Source organism: Hippoglossus stenolepis, chromosome 5 (genome assembly GCF_022539355.2).
Source record: "Hippoglossus stenolepis isolate QCI-W04-F060 chromosome 5, HSTE1.2, whole genome shotgun sequence".
NCBI classification, from domain to species: domain Eukaryota; kingdom Metazoa; phylum Chordata; class Actinopteri; order Pleuronectiformes; family Pleuronectidae; genus Hippoglossus; species Hippoglossus stenolepis.
The window spans coordinates 16,041,690-16,061,450 of NC_061487.1; the positions used below are offsets into that span (position 1 = coordinate 16,041,690).

General features: G+C 40.9%; 2 protein-coding genes across 2 annotated transcripts; one reads left to right on the forward strand and one right to left on the reverse strand.

Moving 5' to 3' along the window:
- Positions 1-551: 551 nt before the first annotated feature.
- On the forward strand, positions 552-14,574 carry st8sia2 (ST8 alpha-N-acetyl-neuraminide alpha-2,8-sialyltransferase 2). Its single transcript, XM_035157283.2, has 6 exons — positions 552-737; positions 2,212-2,271; positions 3,863-4,006; positions 4,102-4,359; positions 7,235-7,528; positions 11,980-14,574. The coding sequence occupies exons 1-6, from the start codon at positions 640-642 to the stop codon at positions 12,290-12,292; spliced, it is 1,167 nt and encodes a 388-aa protein (XP_035013174.1). The 5' UTR covers positions 552-639; the 3' UTR covers positions 12,293-14,574.
- On the reverse strand, positions 14,445-19,664 carry fam174b (family with sequence similarity 174 member B). Its single transcript, XM_035157284.2, has 3 exons — positions 19,378-19,664; positions 18,355-18,486; positions 14,445-17,621 (listed from the first exon to the last, which is right to left on the reverse strand). Exons 1-3 carry the CDS (start codon positions 19,662-19,664, stop codon positions 17,618-17,620), a joined length of 423 nt encoding a protein of 140 aa, XP_035013175.1. The 3' UTR covers positions 14,445-17,617.
- Between the last annotated feature and the right edge of the window lie 97 nt (positions 19,665-19,761).

Genomic DNA, 19,761 nt, shown 5'->3' on the forward strand with positions numbered 1-19,761 from the left:
TCCACTGCACCGCCCCCTTGTAAAGTACATACATGTGACTTCCCACCACAGTGGATGGAAAGTATAAAAAGTCATCATCAGTGTCTGATCCATTCAAGTTTTGACTTGTATTGTAAAAGGTAGGCGATCATCACACCACGCCTAACCTCCCCAGGTGCTGAAGCTGCCGTGTGGTGCTCCCTCACTCCCACACCTGACTCCAGCATCACCCGGAGAGGGAGTTCTGTCTGTACAAGGTTCGAGAGCAGCGTCGGCCCCTGCGCCTTTAAGACTCCATGTGGTCAGCTCCACATCCCACTGTCCCCCCTGGCAGCTCCGTGTGGGAGCACGCTTCCAAAGTTTGACTGGGGAATACGAGGGAACAGCGGAGAGAGGCGGCTGCAGCGAAAACACACGGCGATCATCATCTTCTTCATCATCTGAGGAGGAGGAGGAGGAGGAGGGAAGGACCGCAGCTCGTCTGTACGGGAGGGTCCCACTCCTCATCGGGCGATAAGAACAAAGAGATGACCGAGCGGATCCTCGGTTTATGAAACACAACAAAGGTGAATGTAACACGGTGTGTGTGTGTGTGTGTGAGTGTGTGTTGCTGGAGGAAGGGTCCCCCGGCTGCAGCCTCCTCTTCCTCCTCCCTCAGCCATGCCGCTTCTGCTCCGCACGCTGATGTTCGGCTTGCTCACGCTGCTGGTGGTGGTCCTGATCATTGACGATATTGCAGAAGTGGAAGAAGAAACTGCGTAAGTCTCCCACCTTCATTTTACGCATGCATGCACAGCGCAACAGACAGCGCAACAGAGAAAGAGAGAGAGGGAGAGTGTGTGTGTGTGTGTGTGTGTGTGTGTGTGTGTGTGTGTGTGTGTGAGAGAGAGAGAGAGAGTAGAGTCAAGTCTATTGTGTTCTTGTCCTGCAGGTTATTTTGTTTCCTGCAGGTTTTCCCCAGATTTAATCTATGAAGTAGAAGGGATGGGGGATGGGGGTGTGTGTAATAAATGAGTGTAATAAATGAGTGCATTTTTATGTTGAAGTTTTGCATTGAATGTGGAGTGTATTTATATATATATATATATAAGAATGTGTGTGTGGTTTGTTTCTTCATTTGTAACACTTGGGTGCAGCAGTAGCAGCTGTTCAGACAGCAGCCTGCCTGGGTCTCCAAGGATTAGGCTATTTGTCTTGCAGCAGCCGGCATGCGGGATAGGATACATTTACACTGAGAGAGAGAGAGAGAGAGAGAGAGAGAGAGAGAGAGAGAGAGAGAGAGTGTGTGTGTGTGTGTGTGAGACAACAAAAGAGAACAAAAGAGGCTCTCCTCTTCTTTTATTTCTCTTTTTTCACACTTTGAAATCTGGAGCAGTGCAGCAAAAACCTTCCCAGTCACACACTCATGTCCCGCCTGCATTTGACCTGCAAGAAAAATACTGTGCATTCTTAATTTTTGCTTTTAATGCCACATGTCCTGACATCAACACTGCAACATCCTCCCCTTGTTTTCATTCATTTGTCTTTGTGGGTGTGTGTGTGTGTGTGTGTGTGTGTGTGCATGTGTGTGTGTCTGTCTTTATCACATTTCTCTTTCAGCAACAACATTTAGTTTGGACTGCAATCACCCCGACTGTGGTTTCACTTTATAATGAGGTCATATTGGTTTTGTGATTTCGCCGTGGGAAGAAGAAGCAGAACCAAGTGTGTGTCTGCATAAACGCAGCTTAATACATCACTAATAAATAGATCTGTCCGAGCGGCGTGTCTCTCTGTTTCAGCGCCGCACTGCTGTCATGTTTCACCACATGTGGCCAAGGTCATGATGTGCAAAACTTGACTAATCTGAATGCTGGGAGAATACGCAGTGCTTACTGTAACCGCGTCTTGGCCGGCGCATTCAAGCAGCATCCTGAAAAGATTGCTCACCTCCCTGTGAAAAGAAAAACCTCCTGACAGTATAATGTGGCTCCATTAAGGCCACATTTATCCTCATTACATCAGCGGATGGGCCCACGGTGGGTTGCTCTAAAAATACCTTGATACGTGCCTCTCACCTTCACTGTATCTTAAGAGAAGGATGTGGAGTGCGCCTGTTAGTGAGCAGCCTACAGTGGGTTTCATTTACTGTAACACAATGTGATTACAGGAAGGATCGGTCCATTATCAAGCGAGAATTCTGGCTGCAGTGTGTGATTCATAATTCAATCTAAAGCCTTCTTTCTCCACTAGGAACACTGGACGTTCAAAGAAGACGAACTTGCAGAGGCTTGTGCCTAAACCACACACAAGGTAGGAAATCCAATTATCTCCACACACGCACACACACACACACACACACACACACAAACACACAAATACATACAGTAAGTACAGACCACTGGTGGGGGGCTAACTCCATATGATTATCTGCACTACTTTGGTTCCTATGCAGCCTTGTTAACACAGTGAGTCATTCACAGTCAGGGTATAGAGGGCAGCTGCTATAAATACCCATCAATGTGGTGGTGGGATCCACGGAAGTAAAAAATGCTGTGTTTCAAATAATAAACCTTTATTGCTTGTTCTTAACTTCCATGTGCAGGGAAGTTTTGTTTATGCACAGTGGAGAAAGGATTCAGATCAGCACCTCTGTGCAAAAATGCTCCAATACGAGGAAAATTCCTGCATCTAATATTGTACTTAAAGGTTCAGTGTGTAGAATATAGTGACATCTAGTGGTGAAGTTGCAGCGGAATACCGCTCACCTTACCCTCCCCTTCCAAACATTGAAGAGAACCTGTGGTAGTCTTCAGTTGTCAAAAAACTCAAAAGATGTTTAGTTTGTCCAGTTTGGGCTACTGTCAAAAAAACGTGGTGGCCTCCGTAGAGAGCACCTGCTCCCGATGTAAAAATATAAAGTATTTAAATATAAAGGGCTCATTCGAGGGTAAAGGAAACAACAATTCATCCAATTTAGATGAAACACACTAGTGAAAACATCTCTAGGATTATTTTATATTCAATTTCGGGACCTTTAATTAACAGTACATAAGAAATGTAGGCAAAAGTATCTCAAAAGTACTCATGCAGAAAATTGCACCTTTGTGTTTAGGGGTAGTTTATGATTGAACCATTATTATTGCTATTGCTGGATCTAATTTAAACTACTTTATAATACTGGTAGTTGTGTTCATTACAATGCAATATATATTATTTGAGGGGGTATTATGTTGATCTGTACCTGGTATCTAAAGAAGCGAAATAGGTTTAGTGCAATGAAAAGTACGATATTTCCATCTGATACTTATCAAAGTAAATATATATATAAAATGTTAATGCTAAATTAAGTTGTACTTACAATGGTTTCAGCAGGCGCTTTAAAGGTCTAAATTCAATCATCTGAATTTAGGTCTGAAAGTCTTCAATACATAAAAATATTATGTTCTAGGTCTTCAATACATTTAGGATGGTCGTTTTATGTTAAATTTATTGCTACTTCTTTTGCACTTTCGAATGAGATTCTTCTTTCCTTTTAAGAGAAGTGTTTCGGCAGCATGCACCGTTTGTAAGGTCTCTGTGTTTTGTAGTTCTTTCTCAATGATACAATTCTGGGGCTCCCAGATTCCTTTATGTCTGTGGTACTTGACATTGGTCTTACATTTCATTGATTATGTTCTTAATCTGAACTTGTTGAAACCTGCAGAAACTGACTAATGTATTAGCAGTACTAAATGTTACATTCCCAAAATAGTAGATTTATCTCAGAATGCTCTAAAATATGATACCATGCCACATAAAAGCCTTTAATTAGGGGAAAAGAATGAAAATGTACACAAATAATGATGAGAATTGTAAAGATCATCACTGTGTATCTATAACACGACTTTTTGTCGTCTCTTAGAAAGACTCCAGTACACGTAGATCCAACCGCTCTGACAAGATTGAGCACAGAAACAAATCATCGTCATCAGCCGAGCTCCAATACGACCGCCAAGCTCTCGTCAAACAACTGGACCTTCAACAAGACGCTCTCCAACCTCATCAGGCAGATTCCTCCACAATTATCTCTTTTAATTACCTGTTTTACGCTCGACCAAACACGAGTCTTTCCTAACTCGTTTTCATCTTCTTTTCTCACAGGAAGAACATCCTGAGATTCCTCGATCCAGAGAGAGACATCTCCATTCTGAAGGGCACTCTGAAACCTGGAGACATCATCCACTATGTCTTCGACCGCCACAGCACGACCAACATCTCAGAGAACCTCTACCGACTTCTGCCGACTGTTTCCCCCATGAAGAACCAGCATCACAGGCGCTGCGCCATCGTGGGGAATTCTGGGGTCCTGCTGAACAGCAGCTGCGGACAGGAGATCGACTCTCACGACTTCGTTATCAGGTTGGCCTTTTTTTGTCCTCCTCACCGAAACGGAATTTGTGATTTCAGGGTTGGAAATGTTCCTCTTGACTTAATAAAACCCGCAGGTTAAAGTGAAATGTAATTGAAATGGATTAGCAAATTAGTTTCAGTTTTGGCTTTATCTCACTTTTACCAAGACTATAATTCACATTGAAGTGATAATCACTCTCTGGAGTTCTTAGTTTAATTCAGGTTTGAAGTCGGTGGTCGCACAGCTGGCATTATATTAATTGCACTTTCCTAGTTAGAACACACTGTCGCAGCTTTTGAACGATTTAAAGTCGGAAACAAAACTGGCAGAACGACAGCAATTAAATGCATGATTATACATGAAATTGACATTTTGAAAAGCTTTGGGATCCAGCAGCAACGCGCTGAGCGTTTTTTCACACACCGGTACTCTCAGGGGTCCTGCTCTCATTCTACTGGAGAACTGTGTTTGTGGAGCCAGCAGCCCGTGTTTGAGTTGCACGCAAAAGAGTCACTGAGCGGGTTATTTGTCACTATTCATACTCCAAAAGTAAATTTTGTCTATTATAATGGGAAAGTATTGTGTGCACAGCCTAACAAAACATGCACTATTTGCAGAGGTAGTGTATCTCTAGTGTAAAAGCCTCCTCTCATTAATCAGCGCTGTGTAAAGGGAGCAGGAAGTAGCCGTCAGTGGTGGCACCTCATCGAGCTGATTGATCGATTGAGCCTCAAAGTGTCTAAATGTCCCTTTTTTATATTCGGAAACCGAGCGTGTTGTCTTTGTGTCTTGTCTTTTCTAAGTGCTCATGCTGATGAGGGGAGGTCATGATTTATGGACTGAGGCAGTATGATGATAATGCCGGGGCACGGCACTAATGGTTGGCTGAAGGCAGACGACAGCAGATGTGGCATTTTGAGGAGCTGAGGAATTTGCTCTGGCATTCGCGTACGAGATGGAGAGATAATGTCTCGGCTAAATATAGTCCTCTGCCCCGCGCTTGGTTTCCACTAAGTAGGTTGACAGTGTTTTGGGGTGCGAGATATAGATGATTGTAGCTCAGTGTGACAATAACATCAAGGAATGACTCGCTACTCAGCAAATTATTAGAATTTTTAACAATTTATGTCGGCTGGTGGTGCACATTCGTCAGATTTCAAGCAGGAACATGAGCAGCCATGGAAAACTGACAGCTCCCATTGAAAGAACACAGTGTCTCTTGTCTCTCTCCAGTGAGCGGAGGCGGATTGATCGTCAAAGTCTTTTCTTGAGCATTGATACTAATGTCAATATTATTGATTCCAAAACAATGGATCCATCTCAAGTTATCTGCTTCTCTGCTGCTGCCTGGCCTCCTCGTATGAAGTCCATAGAAATCCAGAAGTCGATGTGAGAACACAGCAGGGGATCCCCCACTGCTTTCACCGTGAGCGAGTGTGGGGGGGGGGTGTTGATGACGCTTCTAACCTGCAACAGATGCAAAAATGAAAAACATTTACTTTATACATTTTCGCAAAGATGGTCTATGTTTTGTTAAGTAGTTCTTATAACACTGATGAATGTTCAAGTGCTCGTTTTTGTGGTGAGTTTGGTTTCATTTAGTTATTTGAAGCTATAACAATTGGGTGAAATGTCATGATTGACAGCGGAGACGGGACTCATGATTGGCCGAGCGCGTGTATCGATGGTACCTCGCTACCGCGGCTCCATCCCCTGATCACGGCTGCTCAGACTCTGGCTCCAGGTGTTGGTATCCAGGATATCTTTGCTCTATTTGTGGATAGTGGGAGGAAGTGGAGACACATACGCACAGGGATCGTCTGTTTAATTCAGAGAATTCACACAGGACAAATGTATTTACTGTTAGAAACACTTTTTGTGTTTAAACAGGCATGTGATTAAAGATTTAAGAGTTGATTGTTAAATGAAACACCTCATGTTTGCTAATTATTTGGAGTTGATTAAAATAAATGAAGTAGCATATAAATGATGCATGAGACCCACATTACAGTTATTAAATTAACTTTAAATGATAAAATGTTTCTTTATCAATATTGGTGATTCTTGGCCTGTTTAAAAACCTCTTTACTTGTCCTAGTTTAAACAAAACAAAGGAAGGAACAGGCTCCCCTACCCGTCTTTGTACAAAATCTCTTAAAATTCATTAGGGTGCTACAGGAGCAGTCAGGAGCAATAGTCCACTGAAATCACACACTCATTTTCCTCTTAATTGTTTTAAATGAACTCATTAATTAGAGTCAGCGACACACTGAGACGTCTCAGGCTTTGTCTTCACAAGTGTGTGAGTTAATAAAAAGAAAAATGTGTGAGTGCTCATTATAAATGCATCATAGCTTTTATCAGTTACTAAATGCAGTGATAAGAATTGTCATCAATAGGATGAACCTGTCTCCTCCAATGAAATACCTATAGCAAGCTCGTTTGAAGCTGTTTTTATAGTCTAAATGTGTGTATATATATATATATATATATGACGTCATTTGGAGACAGAGTCTGCGCTGTAGAGATTGGCCGATACACATGACCGACCAATCCCGAGTCAGTCTCAGCTGTCAATCATTTCATTTTAACCTGTTTTCACAGCATCAAATAAGTAATTAAAACCAAACTTAAATTTGCTCTTGAATAACTTCTAACTGTTCTGCCTTTTTAGTTTGGTCCATGTCCCATCCACTAACATACTGTAAATGAGGCGCAGTTTAGGAACTATACTGCATCTAGCCACCAGGGGGCGATCAAGACACTTTGGGCTTCACTTAAGGAGGGCATCCATCTTTATATACAGCCTATGGTTCCTGTATGATAAGAATCAACACATTTGATGTCACTGATCTTGAGTGACCAATGCTTACTTGTCCCAAGGTGTAACCTGGCCCCAGTGGAGGAATACTCTTGGGACGTGGGGACGCGGACCAACCTGGTGACCATGAACCCGTCGGTCGTGCAGCGGGCCTTCCAGGACCTGGTCAGTGACGAGTGGAGGGATCGCTTCTTGCAGCGGCTTCAAAGCCTCAGCGGCAGCGTGCTGTGGATCCCGGCGTTCATGGCCAAGGGGGGAGAGGAGCGCGTGGAGTGGGCGCTCCGTCTCATCCTGCTGCACACTGTGGACGTACGCACCGCCTTCCCCTCACTGCGCCTCCTCCACGCTGTCAGAGGGTAAGATCACAGCTCAGGCCCACCTGAGAGAGCAGTAATGAAGGGGTTGGCAAACTCTAATCTACAGCCCAGGTGGCTATTTTTATAAAGGGGAATTAAAGCTAATCACCTGAGGCAGCCAGAGTGAGGAAGCCTCTCGTCTTCTCACTCGAATTGTCTCACCACATCTGTCTTAATTAAGTGTGAAATGTGTTTGATCCTGAAACGAAAGGCAAAGTTTTATTTGCGGACAAGGATCATTTGTCTCTCCCAAAGGAACAGTCTGACATTTTAAAATATACACTCACAGGGAATAAGAAGAACAGGAAGTACCTCTCTTATGAAGACTGGAAACAGGGGGGAGTTTGCTCGGCTCTGTTCAAAGTTTAAAAGCTCCTTAGCTATATGCTATGCTATATGTCCTGATGCCACCGTTTATTCGAATCCGCTACAAAATGTCGTGAAAATCGGTTCTGTAGTTTTTGAGTAAATCTGCCAACTAACAAACAATTGAAACATAACCTCCTTGGTGGATGTAATTACACGTACCAACAACTCATGTTGTTTAATCCAGCAGCTCTGTGTAAATCCTGTTACTAGTGACAAAGCTAACATTCTGTTGTTTAGCAGGAGGAGAGTTCATGATATTGTTTGTTGAAATAATCATTTAGGGACCATGTATTTATAAATAACAGAATATAAAGATGGACGACATGACTGCTCCACAAAAGTGAAGCCAACGTGTCTCGATAGCCCCCTTGTGGCTAGCTGCAGTATCATTCCTAAATTCCACCTCCTCCATGTTATTTGGTGGGACACAGAGCAAACAAACATGCCAAAGTACAAGTCAAATGATGTCATTGAAAAAAGATGGCAGCATTCGTATCTTGGATAGTCTGATGAAGTGTAGATGCTTCATTCATCTATATTTCCAGTCAATAATACAATTCTATTCATCCAGTGGTTATCTCAGTGGAGACTGACATGTAGGCTAACATTTCCTTTACCAGAGCCATTTGTGCTCTCTCCGGGCGTTCACTGCTTTATTTCTCAGGCGGGCACAGTTAATTCACTGTGAGGTTGCCAGGCAACCTATTGATTCCTAATGTAACTCTAATTGAGAAAGCAAATGAGCATTTCCCCCAAACTATTCATTTAATTGAGGCTTATTTTCCCACAGTTTGACCAGATGTTCATCGTCGACCTTTCACACTGATGTTGACACTGATTCACAGTCTGCATTTATGAAAAAAAATTCTAATGACAACATGAATTTGTGAAGAGATCAGTTTGTGTTAATGTAAATGCTCATTTGTTGACTCCAAATTTAGACTCTGTTGCTCCCAGGCCTCTGCATGAAGCTCAGGAGAAGCACACATGAACATGAACTAATCAGGACTCGTTTAGTTTGTACTTTCTGTTGATCCTTATTATTTGTGATGATTTGTTTTAGAGCTGGTCAAGGATCTTTTTTGAGCGTTTGTGTGCATGTGTTTTTTTCTGCCTTCAGGCCTTTATAAAATGCTTCTCTGCTTTTTTTTTTTGCTTTCCTTTGCTCTCTCTCTCTCTCTCTCTCTCTCTCTCTCTCTCTCTCTCTCTCTCTCTCTCTCTCTCTCTCTCTCTCTCACACTCTGCTTTCCTGCCTCGTTAAAAACCACTGCTGGTCAGTGACCACATTATGTCATTCTGTATGCCCCAACTAACACTCGGTATTGCAAAAGGGGAAGAATTGGGCCACGAGTCAAACGTCTGAGAGATCATTGTTTTACCAGAGAGAATAATTTCCCTGATTTCTTGTTTCAGGTGAAATTCATTCCTCTGTCCTTTTTGTTCATGGTCTCTGATAAACGCTTCCTCTGACCTTGTCCTTTTCTCAATAAGGCTGAACCTCATCGTGTTCACTAGGAGACAAAAGGCTCTGCTCATTTGCCACACCACATGATCGTCTCTCTCTCTCTGGTTGTTTGGGATGCTCATCACCTGCTGTAGTGTTTGGCTGCATTGTAAACCTGCCCACTGTTCGCCCTTCACGCTGCGTGAACCGCTTTAAATAGCACAACCTCTGCATCTCCACACGACCTTCCACACTAACCACGGAGAGTGTGAGGAGAGCTGGGAGAGGCTGTAAGAGCATAGAGGCTGGAAAAATGAGCTTGTGAGTGGAAAGGAAAATTGCGTTGAGGCGGTCGACATTTGACCCCCTGATCCTGAGGCTGCTGCTGAGGGCAGGATGTGATCGCACTGTAACAAGAGTTCAGAGGTCAGGAGGGGTGACATGATTCAGAATACAAGTCTGAAATAGCAATGCAAACGTCCACATTCTCGTATTGGGATACAGGATGACAGAACCGTGAACCTGCTGCAGGTTCATCCTGTTGAGCTCTCATTACTTCATTCTCTAGCAATCAATCAAACTGTATTTATATAGCACCTTTTATACAGATTAAAATAATGATTTTAAAAGCTAAATTATCAATAAAAACTAGTTAATCAAACTGGATAAGAATATATACCTATAATCTTAACAGAATTTGTTTTATTAAATAACATTAAATTAATAGTAAAAATGAAATAATAAACCGTACTTAATCAAAAGCCAGGCTAAAGAGATTTTTTAAAGCTTGGGTTACAAGATTTCAAAACTTCCTGTCCTTAGCTAAATGATTCTTACCAGAGGACCTGTGGAGCCGTACTGGTTTATACTCTGTGAGCATATGTGACATTTATTCTGGTGCACCTCCATAAAGTGAACAGTAAAATAATCTGTACAGAATCTTACTGACAACCGTTCTATGGACTTTAGTACAAAAGTAATGTGGCCTCTTTTTCTGGTCGTGTTTAGCACTCCGACTGCAGAGTTCTGAATCACCTGCAGCTGATTTATGACAGTTTGGTGAGACCAGACAGTAGCTGTGGCTGGTCATGATAAAAGCATACACCAGTTTCTCTCTGTCACTCACACTAATGTTTTTAAAGGCCCCATATTGAGACAAGACCCTCGTGAGCCTTCAGTTTAAATCTGAGTCAAAGTCCACACCAAGGTTTCCTGCTCGGTGGCTTTATTTTAATTGTGAAATAGTGTTATTGTTAAAAGTCTGCTGCAGTAAAAAGAACCAATGTGCTCAGCAAACACTCAGAAAACTAATCTCAAATTCAGCCTTCAGGAGTTTTTTTGCTTACAGTTTAAAGCTCTGCCGATGTGGTGAGAAGAATCAGTCTTTCACTGCACCGCTCCCTTTATTTCTGTTGTGCTGTGTTTGGCTTGAAACTAGAGCTACAGAATTTTTTTGTTTCCTGTGCAGATGACTGCGCTGGTATCCAGGAAGTGGCAATGGATTAAATACTCCTGAGCCAGTAGGTTTTGAATTTTGAAATGTGTGGAATGACCATGTTTTGCCGTGTTGAGAATGAGGCTGCAAGTAATGAAAATAAAAAGGAAAATAGTCAAAAATGCTAAACAGCAAATCTTCATATTCGAGAAGCTGTTTGAGTGTGTGATGTTGTTGTCTATTTGGGTTTTTTTATCAGAAATTAATTTAAAAATCAATTAATCTCCCAGCTGCTTGAGTGAGAAGATAAGGTTTAATGGTTTTTGGAAGATTAGACTTGTTGATATTTTTTGGGAATGAATCCGCTCAGAAAAGAGGATGAAAATGAAAGGTCACTTATTGATTATCTGTGAGTGGACGTGTGAAAAGTTCTTGAAGGGGCAGTTACTCGGTCGACAACAGAAAAACATACACAGCCAGCTCTCAATTTCTACATGTGTGGCTTGTTAGAATTCAGCTCCAGCAGACTGTATTATAATTTATTTCCAAACCCAGAGGGAGAAACTGAAGAAGAAGAGTATTGCTTCCTCATGAATACTGACTTCCTTTTGCTTACTAAAAAAAGAGCTGTGGACACCTCGAACAGATTGTACCTCAGACTTGTAGTCCAGATAATGTCTGGAAAATTGGGTGCGGAGATTTTCCGCAGCTTATCTTTTCTCATATGTAGAACGCAGCAGGTGGTTGTCTGGATCAGACGTGTTCAAAAATATTGGATTGGCGTCTGGGGAGCACAAGCAGGAGATAGGACACGACTTGTAAATTCTGCAGAAATCACATTTTCTCTCTCGAATGTCGTTGTCTTTCTAAGTTGACATCTTTGCCAGCGTCTTCTAGGTATATGGCTCTTCTCTTTAATCCTGAGATATTTGTGTCTCACATCCGTCGCGTGCTAGAATCTTCTTCATCACACCCACCCACTCGCTGTGAATTTTTCCCGCTGCATTCTGACATGAGCTCACGTGGACATTTCACCAGGGAACATGCAGGAAAAGTTGTGCAAAATGTCTGGAGCAAGTGACTCTGGTATTTGCGTTCTCACATGCAGCCCCTCTGGAAGATTTCAGGTCTGCAGTTCAGTGCATGTGTAGAAGCAGCTTTTCAGATTTTTCTAGTTAATGTTCTGTCTGTCTTTGTCAACAGGTATTGGCTAACCAACAACGTCCACATCAAGCGTCCGACCACCGGCCTCCTCATGTACACGATGGCCACTCGCTTCTGTGAGGAGATCCATCTCTACGGCTTCTGGCCGTTCGCGCTCGACCCGCAGGGCAAACCGGTCAAATACCACTACTACGACACTCTGAAGTACGAGTACACATCCAGGTCCAGTCCACACACCATGCCTCTGGAGTTCAGGACCCTGAACGCATTGCACAGACAGGGGGCGCTCCGGCTCCACACTGGGACCTGCGACGCTGAGACGAAACCACAGAAGGAGCTTCAGAGCCAGTAGCTTGATGGAAGATTGTCATGGAAACCATCATCTTGACTGAGTAGACTTTGTACAAACAGTTTTCTTCTTACTGTACTTTTATGAAACTTGAATAACTTATTTTCAGTAATTCAAACAAACTTGTTTTTCTATTACAAGCTCTTTTAGTGACTAATTTCTCTGGTGCATTTGATCTTTTAATGAGATTTCTATGACAAAATTTGAATAATGAAACCATTTTTGTCTAGCTCACTTTAAACTAGGTTCCCAGTGTGATTCTTTTCTAGGATTTAATAATTCAAAACCCATTTGTGCATTTAAATTAGTTATAAGATGCCATAAATGAAAAGTCCAAGTTTAGAATATGATAGGGCTTCATTAAGAAGATGTTGTGTATGTTTTTACTCAGAATGTGAACAGCTTGTGGAGGTGACAAAATGAATGTTGTGAGTCTCCAGTTGGGCCACAAGATGGAAGCACTTGAGAGTTGAGAGCGAATGATGAAGATGAAAGGAAAGTGGGTCAACTCTTCAAACACTTGTTTTTAAATATGACAAACCCCTTTTTATTAGGCTCTTTGATAAAACAGTTGATCAAGTATTCAATATTTATATTCCCCTCTGATCGAGGACATTTGACATGTATGCTTTTGTAGCTTGAAGTACCTTTTAGAATGTTCATATTAAAACAGTTAATTCATAAGCCTAAATTGAAATAGTGAATATGTTGGGTTACCTTGGGAGCCAGTGAACAGATAGAGGCATGTTGGATTGTGCTCGGCTCCTGTGAGATTGTACCGGCTGTTCACATAAGTATATTTACACAGGCTTAGTAAACCCCCTTTGTAAACTTCTCTTTAAGAACACCAGCCGTTTCCACACTGACTTGTCAGACTGTAGCTGTGTGGTGGTAGTAACAGTACATGAATGTAGTGGTGATATTCTTACACTGTAAGAAATGAGCCCTGTAATGTGCTTTAAATGAATTCCTGAACAGAGGTGGCGATGCTCTCAGTGCAACAACACTGAGAAGAGGAAGAGCTGAGGAGCTGTTCGTCTTAATTCCATTGAAATGTTCTATAATGTGTTTTTCGTTTAGTATTCAACCAATATAGGTTGATGAAGATATGTGTGGATTTGATGACACTGCCAGTATTTGTGCCTATGATATAATTAAACTTGCCCATTTCAAATTGGACCAATCACATGCACTACAGGAAAGACAGAGTTTCGTAGTTGTTTTGAACGTGTTACTCGCTTCTAAAGCCAAGATATATTCATTGAAACTTTAAAAAACTAACAGAATGTGCAAAAAAAGTGTATTTTAATGCAGGTCTGCCGACTTGTAGTTCTTGCCAGGGATGAAACTCCATTTCAACACCAGACTGATTTTTCCAAACTATTTAATTCTTGGTTTGTATTTTTGTACTTCTAAGCTCCACCTCAGTAAAAGTCTGTCGGGTTTTTAGGGAGTTTTTCAGAAGTCGTCATGACACTGGGCCTTTTGCCGTAAACTCTTTTCGGGGTATTTTTCTGGAACAGTTAATACAAATAATTAACCGAAGTATTTGAAATATTCCGAAAGCTCCTGCAGATAAACAAGTAGCCTCTCATGCGCTCCCGCCTCATGTGATTAGTCCATAAAAGTGTTGTTTTGACAGGATGTGCCTGTTGACATTGATGTTGGCCTTATTTCTTTGCCAGTTTAGTTAAGAATAGACATCAAAGTGGCACTAGAGACGTCAGCAGCGTGAAACAATGAAGGGTTTATTTGTGAAGGCTCGTCTGCGCTAGGCAAAAAACAGACGCGCTCTGTGACCAGCACTATTAAGTTAATTAACCCAGAGTCTGGTTTTGGAAAACCTTCAGCTGACATTCTGCTGTGAGACTGTGGGGATTGTGTTGTATTGTTCACTATAGGCTGCTTTTTCTCATGTATATTGTACGTTGTGTCTCATCTGTTTACTGTCCGACAAAACCAATATTACCTTTTGCATGTTTGTCCTGTCTTAATGCATACAACTTAAGTATATTTCAATTTTGGGGGTTCTTTTAAATATTCTGAATGTCTCGAGGACATGTGAAGTGTATATTTATGACAACGTGAATGTACTTTTCTGTGGCAGAAAATACACAAAACAAGAGACTGGAAAAAACACAAAACTTCAAGCCTCTTCTTTTAAAACACTTGAAAAGAAGTGGGTTTTATTTCAGCAGTGTTTCAAAGAGATGGAAACTGAGGAAATGACTGTGGCGTACGCGACCAGTCAGGGCCTTTGTTTTCAATAAACTTCCAAGACAGTCTTTTCGTCGCCTTTTAATGTTTTTGGCCTCGATGCGGGATTGAAGAAATTAGCTACAGTCTTCAAATAGCTACCACACTGACGCTGATTCATTTTACGAGAGGAATTTTCGTCAGCGAATGATTCGGTTACAGTAAAAGTCCAGATTTAGCATTTAAACAGAAGACGGGTTTTTCCACGATTTCACACACGACTTGAAATAACATTTAAAAGATTTTACTGAGATGGACGAGGGAAACAGTGTAGGATGACATACAAGGAATAATTTAGCAGAGGAACAAAAATGGATCTTAAGTTAAACTGAAATAAACATATTCCGATTGAAAAAGCATATAACAACCAACAGTAAAAGGTACAGCGAAGAACATTTATATCAAAAATATGGTTGAAGGTTTGTTTAACATCATTAGCACTTATATTTTAAACAATGATAATACATGTATCTGATTATCTGTGAATGTCAACACAGGAGAAATACACAATGTTCTTTCTCAAGTCAAGAAAGAGACGGAAAAGGCTGCACAAGGGCGATGCAGTTCCTTTTTTCTTATTCAACCAGGGATGGAGGTCATTTGAAAACAGCTGCACCTGTAGACCACTGTGCACTATCGAATAACAGTTTGGATTTAAACAGAAGGTCACCTAGAACACCCACACCATGTGCTGCGCAAACCTAATCTAGGTGCCCTCTGCAGTGTTAGGCCACTGAGATTACAGTCAGGGTGCACAGAGGCGAGGAAGGTTTGGGGACTTTCATTTATTTTGAATCACTCTATTGCATTTGGTATCCGAATAAGAAATGTAGGACATATGACAAACCAGCTTCTGTTATTTCATCATTTGCAAGAGTGGCTTCGTACATATTTAAAGGTTCAGTGTGTAAGATTTAGGTGAAAGGGATTTATTGGCAGAAATTGAATATAAAATAACCCTAGTGATGTTTTCAGTGTGTAATCAACTAATGGGCCCTTTGTATTTAAATACTTTATATATACATCGGGAGCAGGTCCTCTCTATGGAGGAGGCCATGGTTTTTACAGTCGTCCAAACTGGACAAAACTAAAAAACATTTGAGTTTTTAATCACAACTAAAAGCTGCCACACCTTGGAAGGGGAGGGTGAGGTGAGGGACACTCAGCTGCAACATGGAACTTCACCACTAAATTCTACACACTGAACCTTTAATGGGGAGAATGTTTGACTTATTGGTCTAGATTTGGTAAAACCTCCATTTTTAAAACCAAACATCAAACTATTACCATTAAAGCCAGTATCTGTAAGCTGCGAAAAATCCCATAAATGTTGCTTTTACTTATTGTACTGAACCATGTGTTTTGATGATTTGTCTCACCCAGCTTCCTCTGAATCTAAACGGATACAACACAAACCCATGAAAAATCGTCTCCCATGCTGTGACTGGTTTATGAAAAACTTTCAAAATACTTCACCCAAATTTAGAAATACTCAAAATCTTCACCAAACTCCATGTGGCACAGAGAAGCAACTCTTCAGGAAAAAAAGGCCCTTTTCAAGTTAAACATTACAAAGGTCAGTGAGCCATTAATGGAAATGATTGTGGGGGATTATACGCAACACAGCACTGGCTGCTCACACACAAACTCTGGTCTCACGACAAGCCAGATTAGAGGATAGTTTCTAATGGAGCAACTTGACATGATATTTTCTGACTTTACGTAAGACACTGTGTGCACATTGTGCATGTTACATACTTCACTACAGTCTTTAAACCTGTTGATGATATTGTTTAGTGGTTTTTTAAATCACATGATTGAACTATAGACTGTATATAAAGATGGACGACATGGACGCACTCAAAAAGTGAAGCCAAATGGTTTCGATTTGCCCCCTGGTGGCTGGCTGTAGTAAAGGTAGTAAACCCCGCCTACTTCATATTAGTGGATGGGACATGGACCAAACTAAAAAGTCCAAATAAACATTTATAAAAAATGTAATCAAAGACGGTTTGTGTCTTTTTAATTAGTTCTTATCACACCGATGTTTGTCTAGGTGTTCATTCCTCTCGTATGTTGGATTTCAGATATTTTGGCTTCACTTTTGTACAGTGGGATGAAGTGGAGAGGCGTCGTCCATCTTTCTATACAGACTGTGGATCGAACACACCTGATCACAACAGATTGCAGCATTCACATTCACAGCATATGGATGTCTTCCATAAATACAAATATATACCGACAGTATTGAAGATTTTCATAAAATTTTGAAAACGTAAAACTTCAGCTGAGATAGCAGCAAACTAGGAATGTCTTCAAACAACACACCGTAAAAAAAATATACGCTTACTCCATGAAGACAGAGCGTCTTCGACAGTATATATGCACAATAAAGTGGTTAGTAGATATATTTGGTATTAAAGTTTAGTTTAAAAAATCAATTACTGTGTATAGAACTAGATTTGTCTTTATGTGCAAATTTTACATTAGAATTAAGTATTTTCTGCACGAGATTTGTTGCATGTTAAAGATTTTTGTGCATCAACGGACTTTAGAGGCCACCTGGTATTTATTTAAAGATTACAAACTAGATCACAAACAGCCTCGATTAACCCTGCATTCTGATAAAGATGGATCAAAGCAGGCATTGATTCCTACACAAACTGCAGCCTAACAGACTTCATACTTTAGTTTAAGCACAACAAAAATGATGTAGATGACATTAACTTTGGGGCAATGTAAAAATAAAATGCTTAATTAGCATGTGCCGATTTGTTATGGAGACGACTGACCTCCAGGCTCCCAACAGCCTGATTGAAGTAACTAGAGGAAACATCCTCATCTCTAATATTGGAAAGAACTGGGCAACGTGACTGAGGCCTCAGTCAAGCAGCAAACAATGATATCCACGGGGCTCCAGCCTTTTAAACACAGATTAAAGCCATGCACAAGTAGCATATTAAGAATGATTTTGGTTAGACTTGACCACAGAAAAAAATGTAATAAAAGGGAACCACTTGAGTTGTACTGCGCAAAACGGGAGTTATCAGATATGCACGTCCACGCTGGGATTCACCTGAAAAGAAAGTGAAAACTCAGAGTTACTCAACATAGATTATTCTGCTGCTCCGGTCTACATAGCGATCAGGAAACATGCGGACTAATGACTTGCAAGTCAGGAAAGTCCGGCAAAACAGGGCGTCATACCTTCCCTTGAGGAAGCGCTTGTGTGTCAAAGAACAATTGAAAAGACGGAAGGGTTAAACCTAAAGTCAACACTGGATTTCATCACGTTCAAATGCATAACTTAAAAATACATGTTCAAATGCAATTGTTTCATTTCGGTCTGTGTGGTATTTGTATTTGGTGCCAACCTGGAAGGTTTCATAATCAAAGCAGAGTTCCAAGTTGATTTGCTTTTAGGCAAATCATGATTAAAGGGGTGTTATGACTACAATTGTAAGAAGTGAGATAAGCAGAGGCATTGAGAAAAAGGGCAAAACTGTGACACAAGTAATGCGAGGCAATTTCAAAGTGTTGCAAAAGGTTAAGTTTTATATAATCTGCACTGATGTTTTAGTGGATTGAGTCAAAACCCTACTTTATTGTATTTCTTCAAAGGGTAAAATAGATAGCATTCCTGTGGAAATAAATCTACCGTACAGTGTGAATTTCAGATGACGTCCGTCTCCTCTGTCAAAGGCCTAACTTCTTAAATATTTTAGAACGTTCTCGACCGGTTTATTGATCGGTCTTATTTGGGCTGTAGGATCAATAGAAATGAAGAGAGTTCAAATAAAACCACAAACCTGTATTTGATATCAAAGAGCGTTGAGTCGTCCTCGTCATCGTTCTCCTCATTAAGCGGGGCCATCTCAACACGTTCTGCAGGCGTCGTTATGATATCATATTTTCTCGTTTTTCTGATCCGTCTTCCTGATCTGTGGCCAATTAAAACAGAGCCAAAGATGAGACGGGGATGGAACACATACTGTAACACTGAGTGAAAAACATTCTCCAATCAATTTCATTTACAGCTTTAACAAAAATTTACTTTTTTTCATCCCAATTTTATTGTAGCTACTTTGGTACGAGCCAGTTTATTATCTGGCAAGTATGACGTGGGAAGCATTTATTTCTCAGCAGTATCCAGCGATAATTGGTAAGAAATAATTCATTTAGGAATTATCCAGTGTATTTGGATAACTGGCTGCAACAATAGCCACATGTTCTCTGGTTCTAGCTTCTTAAATGTAAAGATTTGTGTTTTACTCTTCTTCTACAGCTTTCTGATGAGCACATTTGGACATTGGGAATTTTGAAATGGACCTTTTCACTCTGAAATTATATTTTATAGTATAAATTAATTAATCACCAATGAATAAAGTCATTAGTTGCAGCCCCGATATACAAATATGGCCTCTTTAAACCCTAAAACAATAGGCTCATTAAAATAACCTTTGAAAGAGATTTTTTTTGTTCTCTTTGTATGGATGTGTACTATACTGGTATATGTGTTCGTATCTTTTCTTTACATTTTAGATAGTTTCTTACTTTATTTCCTCACTATTCCAGGTTTATTATGGTTATGATCATCAATGTAAAAATATACGTTCCTTAACATAGACACTGATAAGACTCACATAGGTCACATGTTATAGGGCACACGAAGCACTGCCAGGTTCAGGGACATTATTATTAATAGGCCCTATAGACCTTCCACTGTCACATGGAGCCTGACACGACCACATGTTCCTAATCGATTGATCGATCACATATACAACATTTATCATTCAGCATCACATGGCTGCATTAGATCAAGTCCTTCCTACCTGACCACTTTGATGACCAGACACGTGATGAGAGCAGCTGTTAACACGCAGATGAATATAACAATGTTTTTCAGAGTTGGCAGATGCGTCATCAGAGAGGAGATGCGGGATCCCACCGCATCGTCCGTCACGTTAGTCACTTCATGTTCGCTGACGACGGATGATGAAGATGAGGAGGAGGAGGATGTCGAGTTTAACAGCATCGCGGGAGAGGAGAGAGTTTGAGGTTCGCCACTGACCCGCAACAGAGCCGCGATGAGCAGAGTTAGAACCAGGTTGTATTTCATCGTGATGCTGGATGATGATGATGATGACGTTGATGATGATGATGATAATGAATAACAATGATAACACACAAGCTGGACGTTGGATGAGTTTCTCCTC